The 26,080-nt window shown below is 44.2% G+C and overlaps 2 protein-coding genes across 5 annotated transcripts in view; both read left to right on the top strand.

Moving 5' to 3' along the window:
• The window catches only part of PRPF18 (pre-mRNA processing factor 18), a 222,468-nt gene that overhangs the window by 38,101 nt on the left and 158,287 nt on the right, over positions 1 to 26,080 (top strand). The window lies entirely within an intron of this gene.
• Positions 4,808 to 25,911, top strand: MCM10 (minichromosome maintenance 10 replication initiation factor). 3 transcript variants are annotated; one of them, XM_069801628.1, is made up of 20 exons: positions 4,808 to 4,868; positions 5,976 to 6,028; positions 6,848 to 7,165; positions 7,959 to 8,063; positions 8,672 to 8,806; positions 9,331 to 9,505; positions 10,300 to 10,465; positions 11,236 to 11,403; positions 12,684 to 12,800; positions 14,230 to 14,429; positions 15,206 to 15,306; positions 17,625 to 17,726; positions 17,839 to 17,956; positions 18,909 to 19,137; positions 20,699 to 20,858; positions 21,542 to 21,660; positions 22,539 to 22,652; positions 23,453 to 23,598; positions 23,810 to 23,852; positions 24,227 to 25,911. In XM_069801628.1, exons 2-20 carry the CDS (start codon positions 6,022 to 6,024, stop codon positions 24,308 to 24,310), a joined length of 2,607 nt encoding a protein of 868 aa, XP_069657729.1. In that variant the 5' UTR covers positions 4,808 to 4,868; positions 5,976 to 6,021; the 3' UTR covers positions 24,311 to 25,911. The 3 variants fall into 3 exon arrangements, with proteins under 3 accessions (XP_069657729.1, XP_069657730.1, XP_069657731.1); XM_069801629.1 differs by lacking the exon at positions 4,808 to 4,868 and adding an exon at positions 5,294 to 5,403; XM_069801630.1 differs by lacking the exon at positions 4,808 to 4,868 and adding an exon at positions 5,576 to 5,727.

Consider the following 26,080-nt stretch of genomic DNA (forward strand, 5'->3'; position numbering starts at 1 on the left):
TTTATTACTTCTTGGCTCACCCTTCCACTTCAAAGTTGACATTATAATAAGCCTGAATGTTTCCTGATTTGACATTACAGTGCGCTGGTCTCAGAGGTGTTGGGTTGCCAGAGTTAGGAAGCCTAAGTCCTCCTTCATATATAGGCAGTGTGATCTGTAGGAATGCTTGGATCTCTAGAAGATAAAATGCAAGAGAAACTGCGTTTATAACTAAAGCACCTAATAGCGGAGTAGGTTTATGTAAAGGGCAAAACTATAACGAAATGCAATTGTAGTTTTTGCTTGTACAGTTGTAATGGCTTTAACAAAAAGCAGGGTGCTCTGATCCCCAAACCTTACTCTAACCATTGGGTGTGCTTATCTGAGGGACTCATCAGTGAAAAAGTTATTCAGAATAAAGGCAAACAAGCAGGAATTTGTGTCTCTGGATTTTAGGCAATTGCATATTCCTAATGCAGAAAGAAATGAGCAGAAGGGAAAAGATGAGGGAAATGTCTTTTGTGGAGACAGTCACCTAAACTCCCCCTGAAGGACTGTGTGGACCATAAGCTTCCCACAGAACTGGTGTGAGTGAAAGTGATTGACTTCCTTTATGTGTCCAGCTTCATTAGGATAGTGCTACAGTCATAAACTGCTACTACTGTGCAGTCTGATCAAAATGCTAGCTTTTCAGCATTAGTCTAATAAAACAGTTTAAAAGTTTATTTAATAGAAAGGGCATGCATTCTACTCAGATCATACTAAATCGGGGTAAAAGACCATTGTAACATTTATTCACCAGCTGAGCCTCAAGTAGTCCGAAGTGGGAATTTCTGAACAGAAGACTGACAGCTATGATGACAGTATTTACTGTGCCCCATTGCGGGAGTTATGGGAAATAGCATTAGATTTAGTAAATCAGGGGAGGGACAAAGGAGGTGGGACAGAGTGAGGTGAGTTCAGGACTTAACAGGTCTCCATCAATGCCATTTTTTCTTCATTTGAAAAGTACAGCTACTTCCATACCTGTTACGCAGATAATCACGTAATATAATTCAGTCAGAATATATATCTTGAAAGGTCTTAAATGTCAGGACACATTATGATATGGCTACAATTAGCAATGGGTTTAGTCCTAAAATCTGGGGTTTCTCAGTTTCCACGTACACCAGAAACGGAGAAAGCAATTGTCAGTGCTGAGCTACAAAAGGACAGTCCCTTCCCCACAAGCACTACACCAGGGAGTTAGGACTCAGTGTTCAAACATCCAACACCCTCACTGGAGTGTTGCATATGTGAAGGAGCCATGTGCTCACCCGCCCTGACGTGGCTTAAGAGCCGTGTCATCTGTCCATAAGAAATGAGAGACTATGCTCTCTGACAACAGCAACCGGTCCATGGCCTTTATTGCCAACTTATTTCATGGGGGTGTTTCACTTCCAGAAACACGGGATTCCAATTTTAAGAGAGATTAGCTAAAAGCATCATCCATTTTTGTCATTGTTAGTCCTCTCTCCACTGCGCTCATGGGGTCTATGAGAAGATCGCAGCTCAGTGCTTTGACTGGTGAGGAGAAAGGGCATACTCATGCACCTGGAAGAGGGGTTCTGGTTTGGGGATGGCTGTTCTAGCATAATAGGGTACATGGAAAACCCCACTGGGCCCCCATCTTCAGACAAGGTCATGCAGACCATTCTCAAGGAAAAGAAGTCAAGGCATAATACAGAGTCCAAGTGCTTGTGTTGTCCATCAGCAATGGCTGATGGAAAGCAGCACAGCTTTTCAGGTATGGGGGCGGGAATGCTTTTCCTCCAAATGAAGGTAAAGATCAGGTCACACGTGGCTGATCAACATGCTTCTGTACTCTGAAGTTCTGAACATTAAAAGGATGGTACAACCTGTGAGAGAGATGCTTGTGCAGTGAAATTTATATATATAACTTACGTCATCTTGTGATGTTGAGCTAAGGAGAATGGAACAATTCTGCAGGAGAAAGCCTTAGGGATCTTGGATACCACAACTGAATGGGCAGAGTTATAGCAGATATTTTGTACTTGTATGTGACAAATTCTCCTGTCAACCTACTTCCATAAATAAGTGCTTCTTCAAATTGTCCTGTGGATGAAGATCCAAATCACTGAGGAGAAAACACACTGAACAGATCAATAGTGGATTTAGAAATAAAAAGCTTGGTGACTTAGTATTTTACTCAATATTCTGCTTCAAACCTGAAATAGAAACTATTCTAGAGCTGATTAATTCAAAACAAAGGCCTCAATAGCGTAAGATTTATGTTTCACTCTCAGCAGATGAATATTCTTAAAATGTACGCAAGAAAAATACCTGATGTTTCTTGGGCCAAAGAAAATCTTCCTTCAGTGTATGTTTCATGTCATGCTATCAGTGAGACCTCACCTTCTAATACCAGGAGAAACAATCACTTTTTTGCCCCTGTAATTAAAGTGAGGAGTTGCTTTTAATTTGCTGGTTGTCACTGTTGTTCTAATTATCTCTTATAGACCCTGGATTCTTGTTTTCTGTTAGCTACAGCTCATGTTCTCTCACACAGCTTCATCTGTAATTTGAGGTAACACAAGAGCTAACTGAAATCTGTTGTGCGGAGGTATTCATCAGCTTGCAACCTTCTTCATCAATTACAAGTACTCCCAGCAGACGCAATCTCTTATTGGCTTTTAATTGGTTCCTTGTGACAGTAGGATTTATGTGCTTTTTTCCCTGAATCCAATTTTATTACGGGAGCTTTGTGATAGTTATGGATTCTGCAATGATCTAAATCTGATGGAAACGCTACTAGGCCAAAATCAAACTAATAGAATGATAATAGAGCTGATTTCATCTGAGGAGCATTAACCTTAATGAAAACACAGAAAATCAATGTGAAAGGCCAAAGGAGGAATTACTTGTGCATCCGTCATGTCAAAATTAATCATTTTAAGAGGCGTCAGAAAGAGAAGGGATCTTAGCACAGGAATACTAACAGGAAGACAGGGATTAGCTGAAGTAGGTCTTCATAGAAAGACAAGATACTAGGTATAATAGTGCAAATCAGGAGGGACAAGGAACTGCAAAGAATAAAACCACAATACACTGAAACCTGTTCATACAACAGGGAGGATTACTTGTCTGTTGTTGTCACCATTAACTGCAGTCCAGAGGACAGATGTGCTATCACAACGGCCAGCAGATGCTCATTAGCACAGGTTTAAGAGTACATCCCCTTTGTTTTCCTTTAGATGAAAGATAAGATAAAATGTATTTGTGTTTTAAAGTGACTAGATGCTACGTGTCCATGAAATACTACCTGTCCCCATATCACTGTCTTTAACAAAGGTCATTCCTGGTGTAGTAGTTTGTTCCACAATCAGTACCCTGATTTGATGTGGAACAGGAGCCAGAAGCATTTCATTCCACTTCAGATTTAAAATCCAGACTGGGAAGGGGCCAGAACAGTCCCATGGGGTGGGCGTCAGATTTGTGAGCAGGAAGGTTATCTCTGGATTTGCAGACTTCAGGTCACAGGAGCAAGCAAGCCAACATTACTCCAGTTAGATGGCGAGGAGGAGGACTTGGTGATGCTCTGTGATTAGCCTGGATCACACTGGCAATTAGCAGCCAGAGGGAGGGAAAATATGAAAAATATGGTGTGCTGAAGCCTCCCCACGGATTTGCACCCATGCCAAGATGGGGCACAAAGTGTTTCCCTGCTTCCATTGTGGATAAGCAGCAATACAGAGGAGCCTCTTTGGGCCCTCAGCACCCACACACTCCTCCCCAGCTCCTGGTGTTATTCATTGCTCCATCTCCCCAGAAACACCTTTGCATGAACACCACGCAGGCCAATGCATCCAGAATGAGTTAGCCCAGCATGCCTGGGCTAGGCATCTGGTTTTCGGGCAAAAACCTGAAAACAAGAGAGTCTAACGTGACACGCACTGGACAGCTTGGTTTACAACTATTCAGCAGAGCATTTCAACTGCTCAGTGGGGCATTTCTCTTGAGTTTTTTCCTGCCAGCTGCTGGAACTTCTTGATTCCTGCAGCTACCAGAGAATTTGTCCTCAGTTCTTCTTGCCTCACCCAGTACTGGTACTGCTGGCCTTTAAATACCAGAGACATCCTCTCTTCCTTTGTGTATCATCTTGCAGGGTGGATTTAGTGCAAGAGCATTGGGATCTGAGCTCAAATCCTTCTGTTTCGAGGGCAATTTCTGCATATAATTGATGCAAGGAAAAAGGGACTAGAGCAATGAGTTTGTACATATTCAGAAATATTCTTTTTCACAGAATCATAATTGCTTGTACCAAAGAAATACTGAACTGGACTACAAAATCCTGTCAACTGCACACAACGATACCTGGGTTTGAATTTGCTGGCTTAACACACCTGCTGAGATTATTTAGGTTATTCAGATGACTATGCCGCCTGCCGTACCCACTCCCAGAGGCCACTCTGACCAGACACAGGCAGGTATGCACAACTAAGGCGAGCTCACCCAGGGCCAACCCAGAGCTGTGGGGACCCAGGCCTCACACCATAGGGCTACCCCTGAGGGCAGGCCACCACACCTCACGCAGCTCCACCGAGACGTGTAACGACGCCGTGACGCCGTCATCCTCATACCCATCACCTCGCTCAGCGCTGCAGCTCCTCCCTACACCGCCATCGCCTCTCCCCCCGACCTTAGCCCAAACCCCATCGGGCACCCGCATCCCCCCTCACCCACCCCCGCCAGCGCTCGCCCACAACCAAGATGGCGGCGGACGGCGCCGCCCGCTGCCAGGACGAACGATGCGGAGCTGCGCATGCGCGGGAGGGGAGGGCGGGGCCGGGTTGAAGTTTTGGCGGGTGCCGGCGAGCGCGCGGCTGATGGTGAGCGGGGCTGTGTGAGGGAAGGGCTGGGGGGAGCGGGGGAGCGGGGGTGCGGGAGCCCAGAAAGCGATCCCCGGCGGGATAGAGGCCGGGGTGAGGGATCGGAGATCCACGGGGAAGCCCAGGAGGAGGTCGGGGTTCCCCTGGGTGGGGGAAGGCGGCCGAGCGGGGAGGGGAGCCGTGAGGGGAAGGAGGATTCCCCTGGAGGGGGGATCCACCGGGAGCGGGGATGGCGGTCCTGCGGCTGCTGTGGTCCGTGGGGAGAGGGGGGGCGGCGGGCACGGCACGGCCGAGGGGGGCTGGCCGTTGGGAGAGAGGCAGGGGGAGATGGCGGGGTGACCCGCCGCGGCCGGCCGGGTGAGCCCCGGCAGGACCCCGGGGCAGCGTGGTGGTCACTAGCCACGCCTGCTCCTGTGTGCTCTTGAGTTTTGTTTCGTTCTTCGCTGGAAGTTAATATTCCGGAGCAAGAGAAAAGAGAGAACTGTTGGAAGTGGAGTTTACGGGTGAAACAAAAGTTCCTGCAGCAGGAAAACCCGTAAGCGCAGAGTTAGAGTTTGGGTCTGTGAGTAATCCATCCCCAGTGGATTTCTCTTCTTGTTATACAGTCTTCCCTTGACCATTTATGTCCGCCTGTGCTGATTATTTTTCATGGATGTGTTTCCGTGGAGGAGCTGTGAGAAATGAGGAATGTATGCTTTTAAGAACTGTGTTGTTTTGAGGAGACAGCGAAACCCTGCTACCTTCTTCCATTTTCAAATGAAGACTGAATCCTTTTCAGAAGATTTGCTTGAGTTAAATGCTAATTATAATTATAGTGCAGGACTGATGAGATGGAAACGGTTATTACTAGAAGAACATGGTAGGCATTTCTTAAAATCTGTGTCTCTTAGGGCTTTTTTCTAAAAGTAATGCCCTTATGCTGCGGTGAGTTCAGCATATCCCCACCAATGAATGTGGGGATTTTAAATTTAGTGGAGTCCTCATCTGCAGCTGCAAACAAAAACAAGCTGGTGGTTTGCAAATCATCAAATAAGAAGCCTGAACACAACTTGTATTTCTAGTTAAGATATAGCCATTTTAACACTGTCAATGTTCTTCCCATAACAGAGAATTTTTTTCCTTGAGGGGCTCTTGAAGAAATCCTGGTGGAATCATGGACGGTAAGGGGGAAAGTACTCCTTTACTTCCAGTAGGAAAGCTGTCTTCTGACTAATATGTTAGTTAGTCATATTAACACTTTAGTTAATAAGTGTTCAGAAAGCTTGATAAAACTTTTAGCAAAGGAAATTATGTTGCACTGACTTCACTTGAGGAGGTCTTTGAGGTTGCCCCTTGCCTTCATTGTTGTCACCTTTCTGTGAGGCTGCTCTATCCTTTCCCAGGCTTTGTGTTTTCTTCAGCAGCAAAGGCTAAACAGATTTCTTGTTTTGTTCTGAACTTCAGTTCTGCTTTATCTCCCATTCCTCTCTCTATATTTTCTTTTTTTCATTATTTGTCCCTTTGGTCCATATTTCTTTGCTCTGTATTCTCATCTTTGGGCAAACCATATCTGAGAATATGCTTTCTTGCCTGCCTTGCATCTTCCTCTTCACCTTCCATTGGCAAAAGCCACATAGGTGTCTGTAGAGCTCCTGGCTACACCTTTGCAGGTCCCAAGGCTTTTCTTTGTAACAGCAGCTATTGTGCAAGCAGTTGCATAGGAGGAAAAGGCAGCGCTAAGTAGTCTGCAAGTTTTCTGCCTACCAGCCAGCCTGGATTGCAAGCTGAGAGTGTCTGCAGCCACATTGCTGTCCACATTGCAGGAGGCTGCTCTATCTTCCTTTAGCTGAAGCTGAAGTAGTTTTTTAAAAATGCCACTAGCTTCTCCAATTTAGTTTCGGTTGTCATTAGTTTGTGATTACAGTATCTTGGATGTTTTATTCCATGGCAGCTTTCCTCTAACTGGACGGAAATAATGCTGAGTTTAATTTTTGCCTTAGCTGATGATGACTTGGATCTGTTGGCCTCCCTCCTGGAAGAAAGCGAGACAACTGAGAAGAATTCTCCTGGGAAGGAAGATGCCTCAGAAGATGAGAGGGGAGAACCAGATGAATACGATGAGCTCTTCGATGCAGAAGACGATGCATCCTACACTGAGGAGGTTGATGCTGAGGACAGCATGATCGATGAGCAGAAGGAGAACCTGGCTATGCTGTTTGGAGATGTGGATGACCTGCTGGAAGAGGAGGATGCAGAAGAAACTGTCCCCGCTTCAGCTCCCAGTCAGGCAAAAGAGAAGACCAACCAAGAACTGCAAGGTTTCTGTAACAGCATCTTTTATCTGATTTGTGATATATATCTTGTCTCTAGAGAGCTAATGGGCAGAAGGTAGGGTCTGCTGCTTCTCACTTTAGGATGGTGCCTGGAGGGGGAATACAGAAAGTCCTTGTGAAAGTTTCTAAGTCCAGTTTTCAGCGCTCAGTGGCCGAACTCACCAAATCTATTTTCCCCAAAGAAAGTCAGAGGACTGAAGTAAGCCAAGGACACTAAACTAGCTCTGCTGAGCAGGACAGAGAAGGTTGCCTATGTACCTCTGCCTTCTCTGGTGAAAACCAATGTTGCTTCAGTCTTCAGGGCTGTCATCCTGCTATCTTTCACCAGTACAGCATTCCCTTCCCCCTCAGGACTTGCTGGCAAGAGATTCTGCCATACTGGTCAGTGCGGAAGCAGAGCTGGCCACTAAGCTTTCCTGTGTCCAGGCCAGATATTTGATTATATCAGAAGCATTTCTTTATGTTAAGGAGTGCAATCATCAACCATTTAAATTGTCTTATGTTCAGTAGGAAAGATACATGCAACATGGCAAGGAACATACCATGGTCAAGTAAAATATTTATATGAGAGAAGTCAGCTCCAGGCTGTATGAAAAAGTGTCCCTTCACAGTGAGCTATGTAGACTCAAGTAAATCTGTATTGTGGCTCTAGTCTTTGTTTTCTAAGTTCCTATGATGTAGTAAAACTGCCAGACTTCCAGGGATCTCATAAATCCCTGTTTGCAATGGCTTCCTGCTGTCTTCATTATTATCCTTTTTCTTCTCCTCTCTTTCCTAGCTGAGCTGAGAAAATTGCAAGAACAAATGAAGACATTACAGGAGCAGTTGCAAAAGACTGCTATTGGGCAGCAATCCAGTTCAGGCCCTGAGAAGAAAACCCCTGGTAATGAGACTAATTAAATGGGTTTATGATTTGTTGGCCTACCAATGTGCAATTTATAGGCAAGACTCCAGATAATCCTAAAGTGGGCACTGAGTAGCAAGGAGGAATGGTGGTCTGGTGTATTCCCACACAGTTTGTTTCCTGCAGCTACAGACTAAATCAGTGAGCTACGGTTTTGGTACCTACATCATGGGTTGATTCTACATGGGGCAGCTTTCATGACTGAAGTGCTCCAGAGTCTTCTGCTGGAAGTGTTCCTTCTTACTGGCAGATGTTGGTACACCCAGAAAATACAGCAGTGTTAGTTGCTGTAGCATGTCGGGTGTAGTAACAAAATTATATTGGAAAATTGAAAAGCAAGGGGATGCTCCTACTTTCCACAGCTTTGTGATTTCAGTGACATCCAGAGTTTTAGGTCGTCATGGGGAAGAGTCATTGGGGCTTTTCCAGCTGTTGCATTTCAGATGCTGGCAACTTAGCTGAAGGGTTTCCATGTGGGACCCTGACTTGGGCTTGTTAATCAGGGAATTACTTATTTTGGAGCAGTTCTTAGTGTTTGAGCCCAGATCCTGAGATCTCTTAAATATTTTTTTTGTTTTCTTGGCCAGGTAAATCTCCCTGTCCACCCTTAAAGGAAAGGAAAGTTCAGAAGCTGCAAGAGTCACCATGTTTCTCAGCCCAGCTGGGCAATCCTTTACCGCCAGCCAAACAAGGAATCCAGAAATCAAAAGCATCCTCAGCAGGTACTGTTCCCAGTCTGCCTTTCACTGAAACACACTGGGCTTTTGTCAAGTGCCTATCTAGTTCACAGCAGCAGTGTAGACACATCCAGGATAGTTTTACACTAGTCAGTGCACCAGTAGCAGTCTGGTCACAGCAGAATGGAGCTTATTACAGAGTTAATTACTGTATTCTTTGCAATGAGTGCTATTCTCTGTACTGCTATGATTAATTTGGACACTGATAGCAGTCTAGCTTGCATCTGTGTATCCTACAATTTAGCTTGCCTGGAAAATGAGAGCTGCTCTGGGAAGCTCCTCAGCAGGCAGAAGTCATTGCCTGAGTTACATGTGACTGATCTGGAGCTGTCAGTTGGTTCCTAGCTGACTGGGAGACCAGTCTGGACAGATAGGACAGTTTTACACCTTGTTCTCAAGTGCATTATATAGACTCCTGTTTCTGGTCACGTGCAAGTTAGTGTTGTTTTTATTTGAAAATTTTCTTTCATTATCAAGATTTTTTTCTTGCCTTTTTTTTCCTGCTAAAGAGAACAAGACTCCTCCTCCTCAGCAAGTCCTCAGTCTGGCATTCCAACCTCTCAAGTCTGCCGCAGGGAACACACCCAGTAAGGTGACCAGAGAGAAGACTCCTCACATGCCTACATGCTCCAGTGCAACAACTCAGCCAGTGTCTGTGGAAACCTTCTCGGGACTGAGATTAAGGTCAGCAGCCCAGCACTGAGCTCTGTCTGAGGTCATGACCCTCCAGTAATGAGAGAGAAAGCACAATCTGTCCAGTGTCCTGTGATGCTAGTCACACAAGTAGTGAGCAGGGGACTGGATTTCTGATTTGCTATTTATACATCATTTAACCATGTCAGATAGTCAATTGTCATTAAGGGATGTAACACAAAGCCACAGCATTGGCTGTTTGATTGGTAAATAGGTAACTGACTTTTGGTATTACATTTCTACTTTCATTTTTGCTCTTTTCTAACAAAAAAAGCTATCATTTTATTAGCACTGCCTTCCCTGGGATGTTCTCAGTGGTGAAGGAGGGAAGCAGTGGCCATGTGCAATGTCCAATTGTGCTCCAATTGAGCAGATTTTGCTCCACGCTGAGAAGCCTTGGGGGACACTCGTGATCCCCATACTCGATGTGGCCACAAGAGGTCTCTGAATACTCACGGTGTCTTTCCTCACCAGAAACCATGCTGGATTTCCAAACCTTGCTCAGACACTCGTGATACTCAGTCCTTCCTGAAATGAGCAGAGTTAATGCAGGCTCAGGGCTAAGTTGCAGTGCAGCTATTCGGACAAAAACGCAGCATGATCAGTAGCTTTCTGATATTCGTACCATGTCCTGAGGGGTTTTGTTTCAAGTGAACTCAGGGTGAAACAAGGCACAGAGGTATTTTGCAGCAAGACATAGTCTCCTCAGGAGGATGCTGGATGGTTCCGATCGTCCATTTATGCCAATGGATGTGTTCTCTTTTACATGCTTTTGCTCGATCTAGAAAACCCCGGGTGTCTTCGGCTGAAATGGACAGAAAAATGGCTAACCGGAAGCTCATCCGACTGTCCCAACTGAAGAGCAAACTTGCTGCAGAAAATCTGGAGGAAATAGACTGGGTGACATTTGGAGTCATAGTGAAGAAGGTCACTCCTCAGAGTGCAAATAATGTAAGTAACTTCATTGTATCCCTTGCTCAGTTCAAGTGAAATGCTGGTTGTCTTTCCTGAGAAACTAATTAGGTCTTCAACTTAATCAGCCAACTCCAGGTAGTTAATGAAAAGCTACTATGTTAAAGATCTTGACTCATCTGGTTTCATGCAGTAGTGCTGCTTTTAGTCCTCAGGGTAAGTCCTTAGCTTATCTGGTGCAACTGTCCCAGACAGTGGCATTGGCTAATGTAACCATACCATCAATCTGTCCTAAATCTGTTCATCCACTGTTACGTGTTAAATGCCAGTGCGAAAAAAAGGACTGTGACTCTCAGTCTTTCTAGACAGCCCTCTTGTTTTAACTGTGCCAACGCATCCTGCTTCTATCATTTCCCTAGAGGCCATTCTGTCCTAGATGATGTACATGTCCTATAGAAAGTAAGTAACTGACAAAACAGAGATCTGGATATGCCTTGGTTTTGTTTGTTCAGTGGGGTAAAAACCATTTTATTCAGCAGGCAAGAGCGCTGTCCAGCTTTAATATCAGTAAGATTGGTGGTAGCAGCATTATTGTGCTATTTTGGCCTTTAAGAATCCCAGAATTGGCTGTGTGGCATGGCTGGAGATACTGTATCTAACCTCTACTGAGGTTACAAATTGTGCTTTTCTAAATCAGGAAACCCAAGGTGGGGGGGAAATCAGATTAACTCTTTAAAAGCAACAGCAAGAGGGGATGCAGTCAGTGTTCCTGTACAGAGAGCTGAAAAGGAAGTGAATGTCTGTTCCAGGGCAGAACCTTCAGTATCTGGCGGCTGAACGACCTACGGGATCTCAATCAGTGTGTCTCACTCTTCTTGTTCGGTGATGTCCACAAAGAACACTGGAAAACAGACCAAGGCACCGTCATTGGGCTGCTCAATGCTAATCCTATGAAACCTAAAGAAGGTTCAGATGAGGTGAGAGGATTTTTCACCTGCCCATCACCTGTAGATAAAAACCCACAGCTGAACTTTTTCATATCTGCTTGAGATTTAGCTTTATAACACATGTTAAGGCTGAAATTACAGCAGTCTGCCTGAACAGTTTGAATTGCATTCAGGTATTTGTGTGGTGTGTATTTGCTCGGTGTGTATTTGCTCCTAGCCTTCTGTAAGACTGAACTTCAAGAAGTCTTATTAAGCATCTAAAATCAGAGTTTATTCATGTGTTTAGTCTGCTCTCAGTAGCAGTCAGCTCTTCCACAGACATAGGGAGTGTATTTTCATTTCAGTTTATTCAGCTACTTCAGTGCACTGCCTATTTCAGTCTAGAGGTGTCTCAAAGCTGAAAAAGGTGGGGAAGCTCATTTCTCTCCTCTAATTTAAGCATGAGATGTGATTGCAAAATGTTTCCTGGTTCCAAAATCATGACTGAGAAGAAGCAGTATTTGATTTATTAAACAAATGATGTATTATGTATAGTGAGTTGATACATAGTAGTTCCCTTGTTTAGTCAATTACTTGTAAATGCAGAGCATGATTAATTACTTTTCTGTATGTATCAAAACTTTTAAGGTGGCTTCATTTTGCTAATGAATTAATTTTTTTTAATATCTTTTTAACTGCACTGGAATGGAAACCATTTTTACTGACTTCTGTCAAGGGGAATTTCAATCTAGTAGCTGGTGATGTAGTGTTTTGCATTTTAAATTCTCCAAATGGAAAAATTAAGAATCTCATTAATGGTCTATTAAGATATATAATTGCTTAAATTAACGTGAATAAGCAGTAGAAAGTCCTGTTGGTGAGTAGAAAGGCATACCAGCTTTACTGTAAAGGCTGTATTTAACTGTTAAGAATGGCTCTTAGCTAAAATGTACACATTTAGAACTACATTAAAACTGACTTTTCAAAGTGCTTCTTACCTACAGACACAATTCCTAGTATCTTTGGTTGTGTGAAGTAGACACTCTTCTTGCACAGGAGTCAGTTTTGATTTGACCTAGACATATGGAGAGGGACAGAGCTCTAGTACATCTCCTCTTCACATCCACTGCTGAATGTGGTTGCCATGATGGTGTCAGAGCCAAGTGGTTGTACTCAATCTGAACAGGATATGTGGCTTGCTTAAACCAGGCCTGCATTTTAAAACTGCATTGTTAATATTAGAGGTACTAAACTGGACCAGAGCCAAACCACTGACATATAGAGAGAAGCCCATCCAGTCCTGCTCAAGGCATGTTCTGATTTCTTTCTAGGTGTGTTTGTCTGTTGACCATCCCCAGAAGATCCTCCTCATGGGTGAAGCTCTGGACATGGGCACCTGCAAAGCCAGGAAGAAAAACGGTGATCCTTGTGCACAGATTGTGAACCTGGTCTGTATCTCAGTAGTTAGGACATCCTTAAGCTGTTGGTAAAAATCTGGCTGCTGATTTTTGTACTGATGCTCTGACTCTTTGACTTGTTTCTGGATCTTGACTGGTAACTAACTAAAGTGGGTGGAGAAACTGATAAATGAAACCCAGAGTTGTTGTGTTTGTGATGGCACTGTAGCAGCAGTACTGGTAGTTCCCTAAATGCAAAGCTGGTGCTGCAGTGAAAAGAGATGGTCTTGACCCATGACTGCCACCGTCTCCACGCCCTTTCATTCTCCTTTGTGCCTGTGCAAGCTTCCATGCACTGCACTAGAGAACTCATCCAAAGTAAAATAATAGGAGGTTTTTCTTGGGAATGGTTTTGTTTTTCAGACATGGCTTTAACCCACTGAGTTCCCTGGTCCAGCGTGCCCGCAAGCTGCTAGAATATTTATACCTGAATGTGGTGCACTGGACATGAGAGGAAAAAGGTGTTAGGATCTTCTTGTAGAGACAGTACTGACTTGTACTAGTTTAAAGGACTTGAGGACTATGTCACTTCATGGCTATGGTGATGTTAAGATACCTGAAACGAACCCTAAGTTGGAAGGGTTATAGTTAGTAGGGTAGCACTTAGAAGGAGGAGAGAAAATGAAGGAATGAAGAACTGGGAGGAACTCAGTTCCTGTGGAACTCCCACTCAGCTGTGTGGAGTGGGAGGAAGACAAATACAGAAGATACCTGTAGCAAAACAAGGCTGTGATTGCAGACCCACTCCAGGAGGTGCTTGTGCCACAGGGCTCTCAGTGAGATGTTCCAGTGCTACCTGGAACAAACTGTAGATGGAGGCTGTCTGGCAGAAGAACCTCATGAAGGAATCGACTGTCCGTTTAATTAGTGGCAAAAAATGTTTCATTGTGGGGTAATTGTAGTTATACAAAGCTGGGGCAGATGAATATCAACAAGAATGGAGGTATTTTTTGGTAAAAAGTTAAAGAACACCCTGAGTGAGTGCGTTTATGGCACTGCTGTCTCTGACTGGCAGACTCACTATCTTCAGTTCTAAATTCCCTCTGACACTGAAAACTGATGAATTAATTTGAAATGAGTCCATGAAATATCTTGCTCTGTGTTAGTTTTCCTTCATGTTCATACTAGTAAGAAAATTACATACAATCTGGGCAAGAGGACCTGGGACATCAGTTGACTTGAGCCAAGGAATAGCCTTAAAATTGCTTGACGCACAGGTTTTTTTCCAGTGATTAGTATGGGCAGGTTTAGTTCTGCTTTTCATTCCTGGAGTATGGGCATATGTTTGCTGAGTTGGTCAAATACTGGAGTACTACAATAGAGATGTTACTTCAGTTTAGAAGGATGCATGTGGGTGAGAGGAATGAAGTAAATTGTAATTGCTAGTGTTCTGCAACAGGCTTCTCCCATTTCTTTTCAGAACGACTGTGAATATTGTCAGTATCACATACAATCCCAGTACAAGAAGCTCAGCTCGAAGCGAGCGGATCTGCAGTCCACCTTCTCTGGTGGTCGCATTCCCAAAAAAGTTGGTCGGAAAAATCCCAGTTTGAAGGAGAGGCTGTGTCAGGATGGGTTTTACTATGGAGGTGTCTCTTCAGCAGCATATGCAGCCTCAGTGTAAGATAAACCACTTATTTCCATTGCATTTGAAAAGAATTTCCCTCCCATATACCAGTGAGCCTGAAGCTATCTCTAAGGGGGCCTATTTAGTTAGAGATCCCTTTGACTTAACTACATTCACCAAATAGGAGTAAGTGCCCCACCTTTGGTGTAATCCTCCTGGCACCATGGGGTAACAGAGCTGCTATTTGATAGGAAAATTTTAACAGCACTAAGATGTGGTAAGGGGTGGTTAATATTGCATTGTGAAGACAGTAGTACACCTTGCGTATTATTAAGTGACCAAGATCACTAGATCAGGATGCATCTCATAACTAGCAGGAAGGGGCCAGGTCCTTCATTCAAATCCTCCTGAAGACAGCTGTGGAAAGACTTGAGTCACAGCTGGATCAAGCCCTGTGCTTGCACATGGCTTTCATTCCCTTACCACTGCCCTCTGATAACTGGTGTGATGCCACAGTAATGAAGCAATTCCAGCCTCCTCTCCAACCCTGGAGCGAACTGTAAGCGAAGCTTAGCCATTACTTACATTTAGTTTTCTCTCAATGCATAGGAAATACATATCCCAACCCAGGGAGAAATGGGAGATCTTAAACATTGTGCTAGAATTTGGATTTAGATCGCATCCTTCCCAAAGACTGACAGATGACAGGAAAGAGGCACCCTCTAGGGTGGCTGGAGTTTTGTTGAAGTACTGGGCTAGTGTTTGAGCTCCTGCCCTTGCTCTAAGCATGGGAAAACTCTGATGTTCTTGTTTTGTTTCCTCTTTCTAGTGCAGCAGCTGCAGCGCCGAAAAGGAAGATTCAAACCACTCTCTCCCATCTGGTTGTGAGAGGAGTTGACGCAATTGTCCAGGAAACCAGGCAGAAAATTGGTACCTAACTAGCCATATAGTCTCTTCACCCTCCAGATATTTCCAGCTTGATGTGTAGATGTGTCCCAGGACCCTGCTACTCAATGAATGAATCTGGCAATTGGTTTGCTACAGAGATAGCTGTTTGCAGGCTGCTTTCTCAATTGATCAAAACTCCTCTTCCCTCTTGAGATAGCAGCTGCAAGGCAAATGTAACTAAGCAACTGTGTAGCTTCGTGCATCTTTTTCTCATCAGTGCCCCTAAATTAAGTATCCTGTTCTGTCTTTGGACAGTGACAGAAGATCTTTGCCAGATTAATGGGAATTGGAACTTTTAAGAACTTTGAACCAGAGAATTTATTTTATTTGATTAAAATAAATGACTTCTGTCAGTCTTGAAAGCTTCCAAGGAATACAAAGTATAAATCAGAGTCAGGTCTGCAATGCAGGGGACCTTCCGAGTATCCAGCCTGTTTCTAGTGCTTTTGTTTTGTGATCTTCAAAGCATGTTCCTTCCATAGCCTTTGGGATGTCACTGATCTTCTCTGCCTCCATTTTGTTTCTGTAAAGCTCTTAATATTACACCCTCTTTATGCTCAGTGGAGAGCAGATGACAGATCATTCAAACTACGTGCTCTAGATGCCACTTAGATGTCTTCTTCACATCTTTCTGTTCCCTCAGTTGCCTTCATTTCAGACAACACAGTGTGTGTCCTGTCTCTAGCTTTTAGCTGCTCTTAATTCTCCTGGAATAAGATGTGGTGGCTTCAGGGCTTTTGTCACGAAATGGAGTGGTTTGGACCACTTAAAGAATCATTTTCAATGGTATTAGCAAAACAAAAATTATTTAATAGGAATTTATATAAAAGCGTGACTTCACAGAATTTGATGGCAAGGTTCACTCTATTACTTAGTACATGGATGAAACGTATACGGGAAAATTAAGTTAGAATCAGACTAAAATTAGGTATACAGAAACCAAAAATGCAATAGGTTAAAAAAGATAAATATACAAAGAAAAACTGAGTTAGTTAGAATTGATTTCTTGTGATTTGTATAGAGATCGGGAATGTAAAAAGGGTTTGGGAGACCCTCCCATTGAGTCACGAGGTTCAGAGAAGACCCCCTTGCTTTCTAAACTGTCAAGAGTCTAGGTGCGGCTGGATCAATTCCTAGTCCCAGACTTGGTCAACGGTTTATATCTAAAAGGATTATGAGTATAATAGCAGCCTGAGATTTATTTATAGTTGAATAAAGTTCATGACACTAATTTAAGTATAGATTTGAAAAGCAATATTTGTAATATACTTGTTAGGGAATATTCAGGTTAGTACACACATGCACAAAGACATTAAGAGATATACATAAGGAAGTAACAGAGATATACTGTTAAAAATTCCCCTCGAGTTCAGTGAAAATATTCATGTCAAATGCTTTGGCATCTTTCTCAATGGGCGAAGGGTCAAGTCTCAATGAGTGGAGAGTATCAGCCCAAGCCTTGTCAGCTTTCAGCAACAGACCTCTGATCTTTGCAAACAGAAAAGTCTGCGAGCTCCGAGAGGTGTCCCACTCAGAGGGGGATGCTGGTCACAGCCTGCTGTGGTCCAGGAGAGCTCAGAGGGTCTCACTTAGTACTGCTGTTTATAGGTTTGGGACATGATTAGCTTTAGTCATCACAAGATTACTGGAATTCCAGCTGTGCTGGTACCATTTCATGTGAGTTACAATTCAGATAAGGAAGGTTCCAGGCTGTTAGGGAATGACTTAAGATTCAGATACGGGATGCTCCAAGGTTGTCAGGGGAGGACTGGGATGTCTCAGGGTTATTATTAGAAAACTAGTTATCTCTACTTTTTGGTTTTGTTTTTGCCAGGCAGCAGGAGTCCTTGAGATGGTCAGCATGACTCCGTCTTAGCTGTATGAGAGTTCCTGGTACAGTCAAGCGATGCTTAACCACCCAACTCATTACGCTTATACTAAGGCCTAACAAGACTTCCCGAGCTCATAGATCAGCCCAGAGAGGGGGAAGAAATGCACCACTGCAGCTTTCAAGTGTTCTAAAAATGGGAGCAGTGGGAACACCACAGACAGCCAAGGCTGATGGGGAACTGACTGACTTGATGAAATTGCTGAAGGGGTAGAAATGTCTACGCCTTCGTGATGTGTTCTGTGAGGACAAGGCTATGGGCAAATATAATGTAGAAGTTGACCTTGCTTTGGGGTGGTGCTCACTCGGGTGGCCTGCAGCAGTTTCTTCCAACCTAGACTACATCTCTAAAGCCAGGCCTGCTTCCCTTCCTGGCTCCAAATCTCTTGTATTTCTGCCTCTTCTGCTCCAGGTGCAGCAAATAGACCCATGCAATGTTCTGAGGAATTCAAGGAACTGCTAGCACAGCCAACTTTTGGAGCACGAAATCTCTGTAAACACTGGACCAAAGCAGGTATTGTCCTTTTGCCTGAAGGAAAACCAAAACCCACTCCTGAAAACACTCAACTTCCTTCTGAGCAAACATTAGCAGCTTTTTATTTTGTTTTGGTTTGTTTTTTTCCCAGATGCAGGAAAAAAGCAAGGAGCCAATTTCCAGTCTATCTCTGCTTCAGCGCTGCTCAAGCAACAGAAACAGAAATTGCTGGAGGCCAGAAAAAAGCGATCTGAAGAGATTCAGAGGCGGTAATACATACTGACTTTCACAGGAAGGGTTCCATTACTGTGACCCTAAGTATAACTGTGGGAAGTGTTTTGCTGTTTTAATAAAAACTTCATTTAAATAGAAATACCCCAGTATTCGGTGGAGAACCAAATGCTACAGCACAGTGCCCAGCAACTGGAAGACATGATGGGGAGAGACTAATTAGAGTAGGAAACTGGTATCAGGAGTCCTGGTTGTGTTCATTGCTGGCTTGCAAGGATCTTCTGAAATTTAAGATTTGCCAAGTGTTTTGTGCATATCTTGTTAACAAACCTAAGAATAAACACAGAAAAGCCACCCTGGGTGAGACTGAGATTGATGTAGCCAAGTAGCCTCAAAAGGCTCAACAGAAGCCAAAACAGAACCTGAAGGACAATAATAAGACTAGGCACAATGATGATGGTATTTCCCCCAGATACCCTTCTAGCCTCCAACACTAAGTATTTCAGTGACTTTCCAAGCTAGGGGTGGTATCTGTCACAATATCTCTGAAGGGTTGGGGTTTTTTTCCCATGAACCTGTCCAACTTCTTAACCATGACCTATGCAAACCTAAGCATTTATGTGACTCCTGTGACAAGGGGTCCCACTGCTTAACTACCTGTTCTGCAAAGAAGGCCATTTTTGTGCTTTCATCTCTCACCTCCCAGCTTCATTTGATGCTTCTATCTGGTTTTTTTTGTTTTGGAAAGCAATTGGTCATTCACTCCTTCTGGTGACTTCTTCAAGTGGCTTAATTTCAGCCACCCCAGTGAATTCCTTACCAGTCTTGTTTTCCTCTCCTGAATGCCTGAATTGCTGCATGATTTTCTAGTAATAAAAGGCCAATTAGTGAAAAATCAGTCTGCAACCCTTCCATTCCTATCTGTTTCTTAAACCTTTCTGTCTCTTTGACTTGTGTCCCTATTTCAATGGGTTAATCTTGTCTTACTAGGTTTCTCCAGAACACAAGTAAAGCTGGCAGCCCTGCTTTGCCATCCTCCTCCAGACAGTCCTCTCTCCAGTCTCCAGTACCTGGGGCAGAGTTTCCCAAAGCTGCAAAAATGTCAACTCCTCAAAGGCCCAGGCTAGGCACAGGCTTCTCAGAAGGAGAAGATATCCTCTTCTTTGATGGGTCTCCACCTCCAACACCAAAGCTAGGCAGCTTGGCAGAAGCCAAAAAGGTAACAGCTTTTTGAATCTTTTAAGAAGTGGAGGTTAAGGGAAGTTTGGTTTGTGGTAGTAAAGGAGTCTTCGATGAGATATAGACCAGGTCAGTTCTGATGTTAATAAAGTTTCTGATTTGTGGAATCAGATTGGTCTATATTACTGTACACAAAAAACCTGCAGTTCCTGACTGCTGTTAGTATCGAGGTCCATGCTACCATCTTGCCTGTAGTCAACTTCCAGAGCAGTGGAACAGCTGCTAAAGAGGGACTGTGTATGTGACATTTGGCCAGTGGAGCTGATGTCTCTTGCTTGTTCAGAATCTACCTGAATTGGTCAGAAGTGAGTTGTTACGATCTGTCTCGTGTGTGATGCTCATGAGCTCACTCTTGGATCTTCTCCAAAGGCAAGCATCACTGAAGCCACAGACACAACTGGCAATTTCAGCAAATGCTAATTGGGCATGGATGGGGGACAGAGCAGCCTCTTGGGATTGGACTGGGGAAAAGGAGATGGGGAGATAGGGCATCTCTTAAGTCATGAACCTGATGCTAAGCTTTTTGCTGAAGAAATACTTCTTTATGCATGCTGGCAGCTTCTCTGAGTAGAACTGTCTCTGTTCTTGATGACCTGACATAGTCTGTCACCCCTTGGGCAAATTACCTTTGGAGAGCAGTTTGGAGTAGCTCTGTGGATGTCCTCGTACCCTGTGCTTCATGCAGGTCGACAGAGCTTCTTTGTCCACCAGTGGCTGCTCTTTTGCTCTGGTTTTTTGGGGGGTTTGGGACATCTTAAAGCATCAGATTGTGGATAGGTCCTGGGCCAGGACGGGAGGTGCTGAAGTGATACTTAGAGAAGAAAGGAGAGCAAGGCCTGTCACTATTGATTGTTTTGCAAGCATGAAAATCCTTAAGTGCTGGGAAGGGGCAGGGGATTTGTGCTGGAAATCCTGGGAATGCTAAACTGTGTGTGTTTGTTCTTCGGGATTGCTAGTGCAGTGTATTTGGGTGTTTTCCATTTGCCAGGTAAGCAACAGTGAACTAAACTAGTCTAGGTATGTTGTGCCATGAGTTTGAATAATTTTGGTTTCTAGCCAGAACAGACTGCATCTTTGCTTGGCACAAATCAGTTCACATGTTTGTCAAAGAAACTTTTCTCTTCCAGCAAGGAAGAAGGAGTCTTGGTATTCTGGGAATATGGAAAGGAATAGTGGTATGCAATTTTCTATTAGTTCCCAATTATTACCAATTTATGTGGAAATCTCAAGTGATTTGATTCCTCTGGAAAACTTACTGATTTGTGAAGCAGTTAACGCACAGCTGCAGAGATATCAAGCCTGGTAACACACCTGGAGGAGTGATTTTATGGTTTCGGAAGTCACGAGAGGTTGGGTGATGTGGTGAATTAGATGTACAGCAGACCTGGGAATTTTGTTGGGCTTCTCTTCGGCCAGCTCCATGCTCAGGCCAGTGGATCTTGTCTCCTCAGTTTGACAGACTTCCTCTGCTACTTCTGGAAGTAGGAACATGGGAGCCAGACTGGTCACCAACACATTCACTGCTCTTTTCTGTTTTCTAGCTGGCTGCAATACACCGACTACGAGCAAAAGGCCAGATTCTTGCTAAAAGTGACCCAAACAGTGTCAAGAGGAAAAGAGCTGATGTTGATGATGTCCTAGAAATTGTTGAAAGAGTTGAGAAAAATGTTGCTCAGCCACAAGGTACAGAAGCAGAGAATGGTATGTAATGTTAGCTTCTAGAATAGAAAAAATATGCTTATGTCCTGCTGAACAGAGCACTAGTTGCTGCATTAAGGACTTCATTGCTGTGCCAAAAAGAGGCCAAGTTAGGTCTGTTTAGAACTTAAAGGGTTTGTTGCAAAGGCTAAACAATCTCTAACCCTGTGGACAGAGTGTGAGATGAAATCTCTGATAGCTCCCTGTCCTCATCTCTGTTCCCTTTCTTCCAGCACTTGAGCATCTGCAATGCAAGTCTGACTTAACCAAGGGAAGCCAAGTAACAGTCCCACCTGGGAAGGTATCTGAATTTCCTGTGGGAACTTGAGTTTGGCTGCTAGTGATTTACTGTGTGATCTTGGATGAATTGCTTAATTCCCTTTAAAACTTTTCCATCAGTCAGGGAGGCAACACTGCTTGCTCCCCTGGGAGTAGTGTGAAAATTCCTAGTATGGTGCTTTGGGAGAAGATGCAATGTTTTAAAAAAAAAAAAAGCTTTTATTTTTTTCTGAAGCCATATTTGAATTTGACTTCATGTTCTCCTGAACTAGGAAAGGCTGCTGTCTGACCTGAACATATGCCTGAGAGACCTCAGACTTTCAAAATCTCCTGCAGTGATCATGCTTATGGATCACACTTTGTTCTGAACTTGGACTCCGTAGGACTGAGCCTTTTTGTCCCCCTAGATATGGATGAACTGGAGCCTGCCCAAAAGAAACGGCGTGAGCAGCTGGCCTATCTGGAGTCAGAAGAGTTCCAGAAAATCCTGAATGCCAAGTCCAAGCACACAGATGTTCTGAAAGAGGTATGGCCTCAATCCAGCCTTGACTGAGGGCTCAGAACTAGGGAGCTTTCTGGACTTCTCATAATGATTTGTAGCAAGAAGCAGGCACCCAGACACGTCATAGAACTAAATTGTCCTGATGAGTAGGGCCAGGGGTGTCTGAGCACACAGTGCCTGCAAGTCAGCATTATTGCCATAGCCATGGTACGGTCAAGTTGTCATTGTTTTTTTTGCTGTGTTTGGAAGAATCAGTGAGGTTTCCTGGGTAGTGGATGATCAAAGAAATCCTGCCTTAAAACCAAATTAGCCACCTGCCTATTTTGTCCCTCATTTCTTGACATCTTGGCCACATAAAGACAGCTGCCATCTTCATCTGGGACTCATGTAAGTTGTGGAGCCTGTGAAATGCTAGCAGTTGCCCTGAAGAGCTAAGAGGTTGGGTTTCTCCCATCAGGGTCTTTGCTGAGCAAGTTCCCAGGGATACAGCACCTCCAGTGGCACAGTGCTCTTGTCTTGGACGTGTTGTCTTGGTATGAAGTCCTAGTTGCTTTAAGGTCTTCTGAGGAGTAATATTTTGGCTAAGAACCAATTCCATTCATTACATCTGCCTACCTGACCTCTCCATGCACTGTTCTCATAGGTTTGTGCTTATTTGAGTAGTACATACTGTTGTTAAACCCTCCCACTCATACATCTCAGAGGTGGTTCATTTCAATGTTGATGAAGCACAGCCTATGCACTGTATGGAATTTTTGAAGCAAGAGATATTTAGTGTTTCTCTGGCTCCTAGACTGCAGTCTACTTCAAGCAGGCCTGGTAGTAATTTGCCCTAAGGCCATTTATGGAGTGGCTTCTCCCATCTTTGTCTCCCCAACGACCCTTTTTGTGTGCCCCCACAGGCTGAGGCTGAACTGCAGGAGCAATACTTTCAGCCACTGGTGAAAAAAGAAGAAATGGAAGAGAAGATGAGAAGCATTAAAGAAGTGAAATGTCGAGTTGTGACATGTAAAACGGTGAGTGAAGGTGAGCCAGAGTAACGGCAGTGGAGTGGAACATGGATTGTACAAAACGATGCTGGACCATCCTGCAGACTCCCATCTGTCACTCTCTTGGCCATAGTCCAGTGCAGGGATCAAACAGAGACAATTTCATTCCTTACGCCTGTTGCCGAGAGCAGCCCATGCACTGAGTGACTGCCACATGAAGACATTGGCAAGGCAGGCTTTAGTGTTGTGCTGACCATCTCAACTTGATGTTTATGCCAGTGGGTTCCTTGGGTGTTGGTGTCCTGAAAATATTTATCAGTTTCTTCCCTGAAGTGCTTTGTACCAGCACCCTCAGTTCCTCATATTACATGACAAAATAAGAGAAGTGCCTTGAAAACATAACACTGGGTGGGATTCTCTATCTGCATTTCCAGGGACTTTACTGTCAGGAAGAGGAGTGGAGCTTTATTACTATCCCAAATGTGCCAAGAGGAAGGGAGGAGTTACCTCCCATTCCCAGAGTTTCAGCCCCTGCTGGACTTGCCCTCCTGCTGCCTTTCCTTTCCTGTCTGTTTTGGGACTGCACAGAGGGCCACTGTGTGCCCCGTGAGGCGTTGGGAGCAGGGCCACAGGATGGCGGCAAAGAGAGGAGGATGGCATTAGAAGGAGCAGTGACAAAGCCTGGGGCGATGATATCAGACTGGTGGGCTCCTCAAGATGGGAGAAGATAGAGATGCTTTCCTCTGAGTGTTCAGCTGTTGCTAGCCCACAGAACAGGTCTCGCCTACTGGTGAAGCACTCACAGCTCTCTTTCTTCTCCCTGACAGTGTAATTACACTTTTTTCAAGCCTCTGGAGACATGTGTGCAGGATAACCACGACTACCAGTGGCACGATGCCATCAAGCGATTTTTCAAATGTCCTTGTGGAAACCGAGCTATTTCCCTTGACAGACTCCCAAAAAAGCCCTGCAGGTAAGAAATGAGCCTCATGAAATAGTGATGGGGCTTTTGTCCATTCACAAGTAACATGTTGGGAGTTGCGTAACCATGTCCTGAAACGGGAACGTTAGCCCTTGTGCTAACTAAGCAGTGTGGGAAAGGTGTGGGGCTGGTTTTGGACCCCCTCATATTGTGCAGCAAACACACACCACAGTGGTCCTCACCTGTCATCTTCATCTTTCAGTACCTGTGGCCTCTTCAAGTGGGAGCGAGATGGGATGTTAAAGGTAAGAGTGAGTCAGCAGTTTCTGAGCACCTCAGCTCTCTGGCTGCTTCTCTTGGTACTTTGGTCCTATGCTTTGCTTCAGTGCCCTTACAAGCTCCCAGCAAAACCAAGCAGCTCTGCATTTTGTCAGGTACATACAGGTACCTGCAGGCTGTGTTTTAGTGGACTTGTTGCTTTCTGTTCTTGAAGCTTTTTTTTATTTAACCGTGGGGAGTTTGCTCTTGACCGAAGTTGTAAAAATTCAGAATGTCAAGGTTCCTAGACTGTCAATATTTAATCAGATAATCTAGCCCTACCACAACTTCTGTCAAAGAACTGTTTGGGAGACATCTTACCACACATTTAACTTCTTTTCTCCGTGGTTCATGTTTCTAGGAGAAAAAAGGTCCGAAGATTGGTGGAGAAACACTTCTACCACGAGGAGAAGAACAACCAAAATTTATCAATAGTCTTAAGTGACCTGGAGTTGATTTTTTTCACAGCGTAAGGGTGGATTTCTGTGTCTAAACCACACATTTCATTACTGGAATGCCAAGAGGATTCTGGTTTTAGGGATGAATGAGCAGGGGAATCAATTCCTGATGAGAAGGACATCCACAAAGTCTCCACCAGGCCACTGCATGGATATTTAGCTTTGATCATTTTAAAATTGACTGAATAAGGCTGCATGTGAAATACAAGTTTATGCCTGTTCTTTCTTGCTAACAACTTGTTTACAAGATTTAACCTAGAAAAGAGACATCTAGAGTGGAATTTGTCCCAAGAAATCCGTAGGTATCCCACAATTTATGTTGAATGGCTGGTGTAGAGTGACCACACCAGAATTTTAAGTGACAAATCATCATGAACTGGGAGGAATGTAGATTCCATAAGCATTTGTGAAGTTAATAATGTGGTGTGTAAATGCCAATCTGTCAAGGTTTTTCACCTGTTGGCCAAAAAGGGGTGCGAGAGGGTGGTAGCCACAGAGCAGTCTTCATTGGCTCCAAAATTACTCACTTTGAACCCTTAAGAACAGATGTCAAACAGTTCCCAAGTTGTCTCCTTGGTTTATGTGTTAAAAAACCCTTCAGTAGCTTTGGCATTGCAGCCAGCAGTGTTTACGCCGCAGACTGTTGGGAGCTCTTTGGAACGCTCTTTCCCTATCACACCACCCGTACTGAGTTCTCAGCACCATCCACACTACAGAACCTTTATGGCTACAAACCTGCAGCTCCCACTTTGAAAGCGTTTTGATGAACCTGGCACTGTTTTGTGAGTGGTTTTTAAAGAGCTGAGCAATTACATTTAATAGCTTTTACCCTTTTTCTGGCATTTTAAATTTTCCTGAAATCTTTCCCGATCAGCGCTATGTCAACCTTGGCTGCTGGCACAGCTGCCTGGGGCACAGTAGCTGTCTCAGACCAAGCAGGATGAGATCTCTAAGGGGTGGCTCCTGAGAAGGGCTGTCTTCATACAGGCGTTTTTCTGAAAGGACATCTCTGGAGGGATGCCTGTGGCGTTTGGCCAGCTTTTCCTGGATCTGATGCTTCTGCTGCCCCTAGCATCCTGTAGGATCACAGGGTGGTTTTAAGTGCCTAAAGCCACTAGTACCTCAGTGATTTGGTGAAACTGCCACCACCAGTCTCACAAGTGTCGGTGGCCTTGCCCATACCTCTTTCGTTTGCTTGCACAGGGGCTGGAAGAGAAATAAGTTACTTCATTTGAAGCAACTGGACAGATTTACCTCAGTATTCTGCAGCCCTCGTCTCCTACTGGTGCTTTTGCTGGGCAACTTTGCTCGGTATATTGCATTCATTTCAGTCTCATTTGATAGGTGGGGTGTCACTGGTAGGTGACTAAATATGTAACTGACATTGCTTGGCAGTGTCTCCTGTTGATTCCTCATTCATAATAAATACAGTGCGCAAAAAAACTATTCCCTGGGTTTGTACGGCGTCATATCTCTGAGGAAGAGGATGAGTTGCTTGCTCAACATCTTCATTTGTCCAAAAGCTTGGTGCAGAATCACCAAGAGGAATTGGTTTGTGGTCCGTAACTCGCTGCCACACAGTTTTCTCATTCAGACCAACAGGAGTTTCTGACCTGGAGTCCACAAAAGCAGCATGAAATTCCACATTGGTGTCAGCCTTCAGCCAGCACACTGAAAGCTTCAGGCTCCTTCCAGTTCCTGTCTCTGGCCAATGGAAAGGAGATTTGTGCAGAAATTAAAGTGTCAAAGTTGGGGTA

The sequence above is a fragment of the Haliaeetus albicilla genome, chromosome 14 (genome assembly GCF_947461875.1).
Source record: "Haliaeetus albicilla chromosome 14, bHalAlb1.1, whole genome shotgun sequence".
Classification (NCBI taxonomy): Eukaryota; Metazoa; Chordata; class Aves; order Accipitriformes; family Accipitridae; genus Haliaeetus; species Haliaeetus albicilla.

Excerpts from the sequence above, each read along its gene's own strand:
- MCM10 (XM_069801628.1), top strand. Across the intron at positions 17,727-17,838 it reads TAAACACTGGACCAAAGCAG|ATGCAGGAAAAAAGCAAGGA; the intron begins GTATTGTCCTTT and ends TTTTTTTCCCAG. Across the intron at positions 23,853-24,226 it reads AGCGAGATGGGATGTTAAAG|GAGAAAAAAGGTCCGAAGAT; the intron begins GTAAGAGTGAGT and ends TCATGTTTCTAG.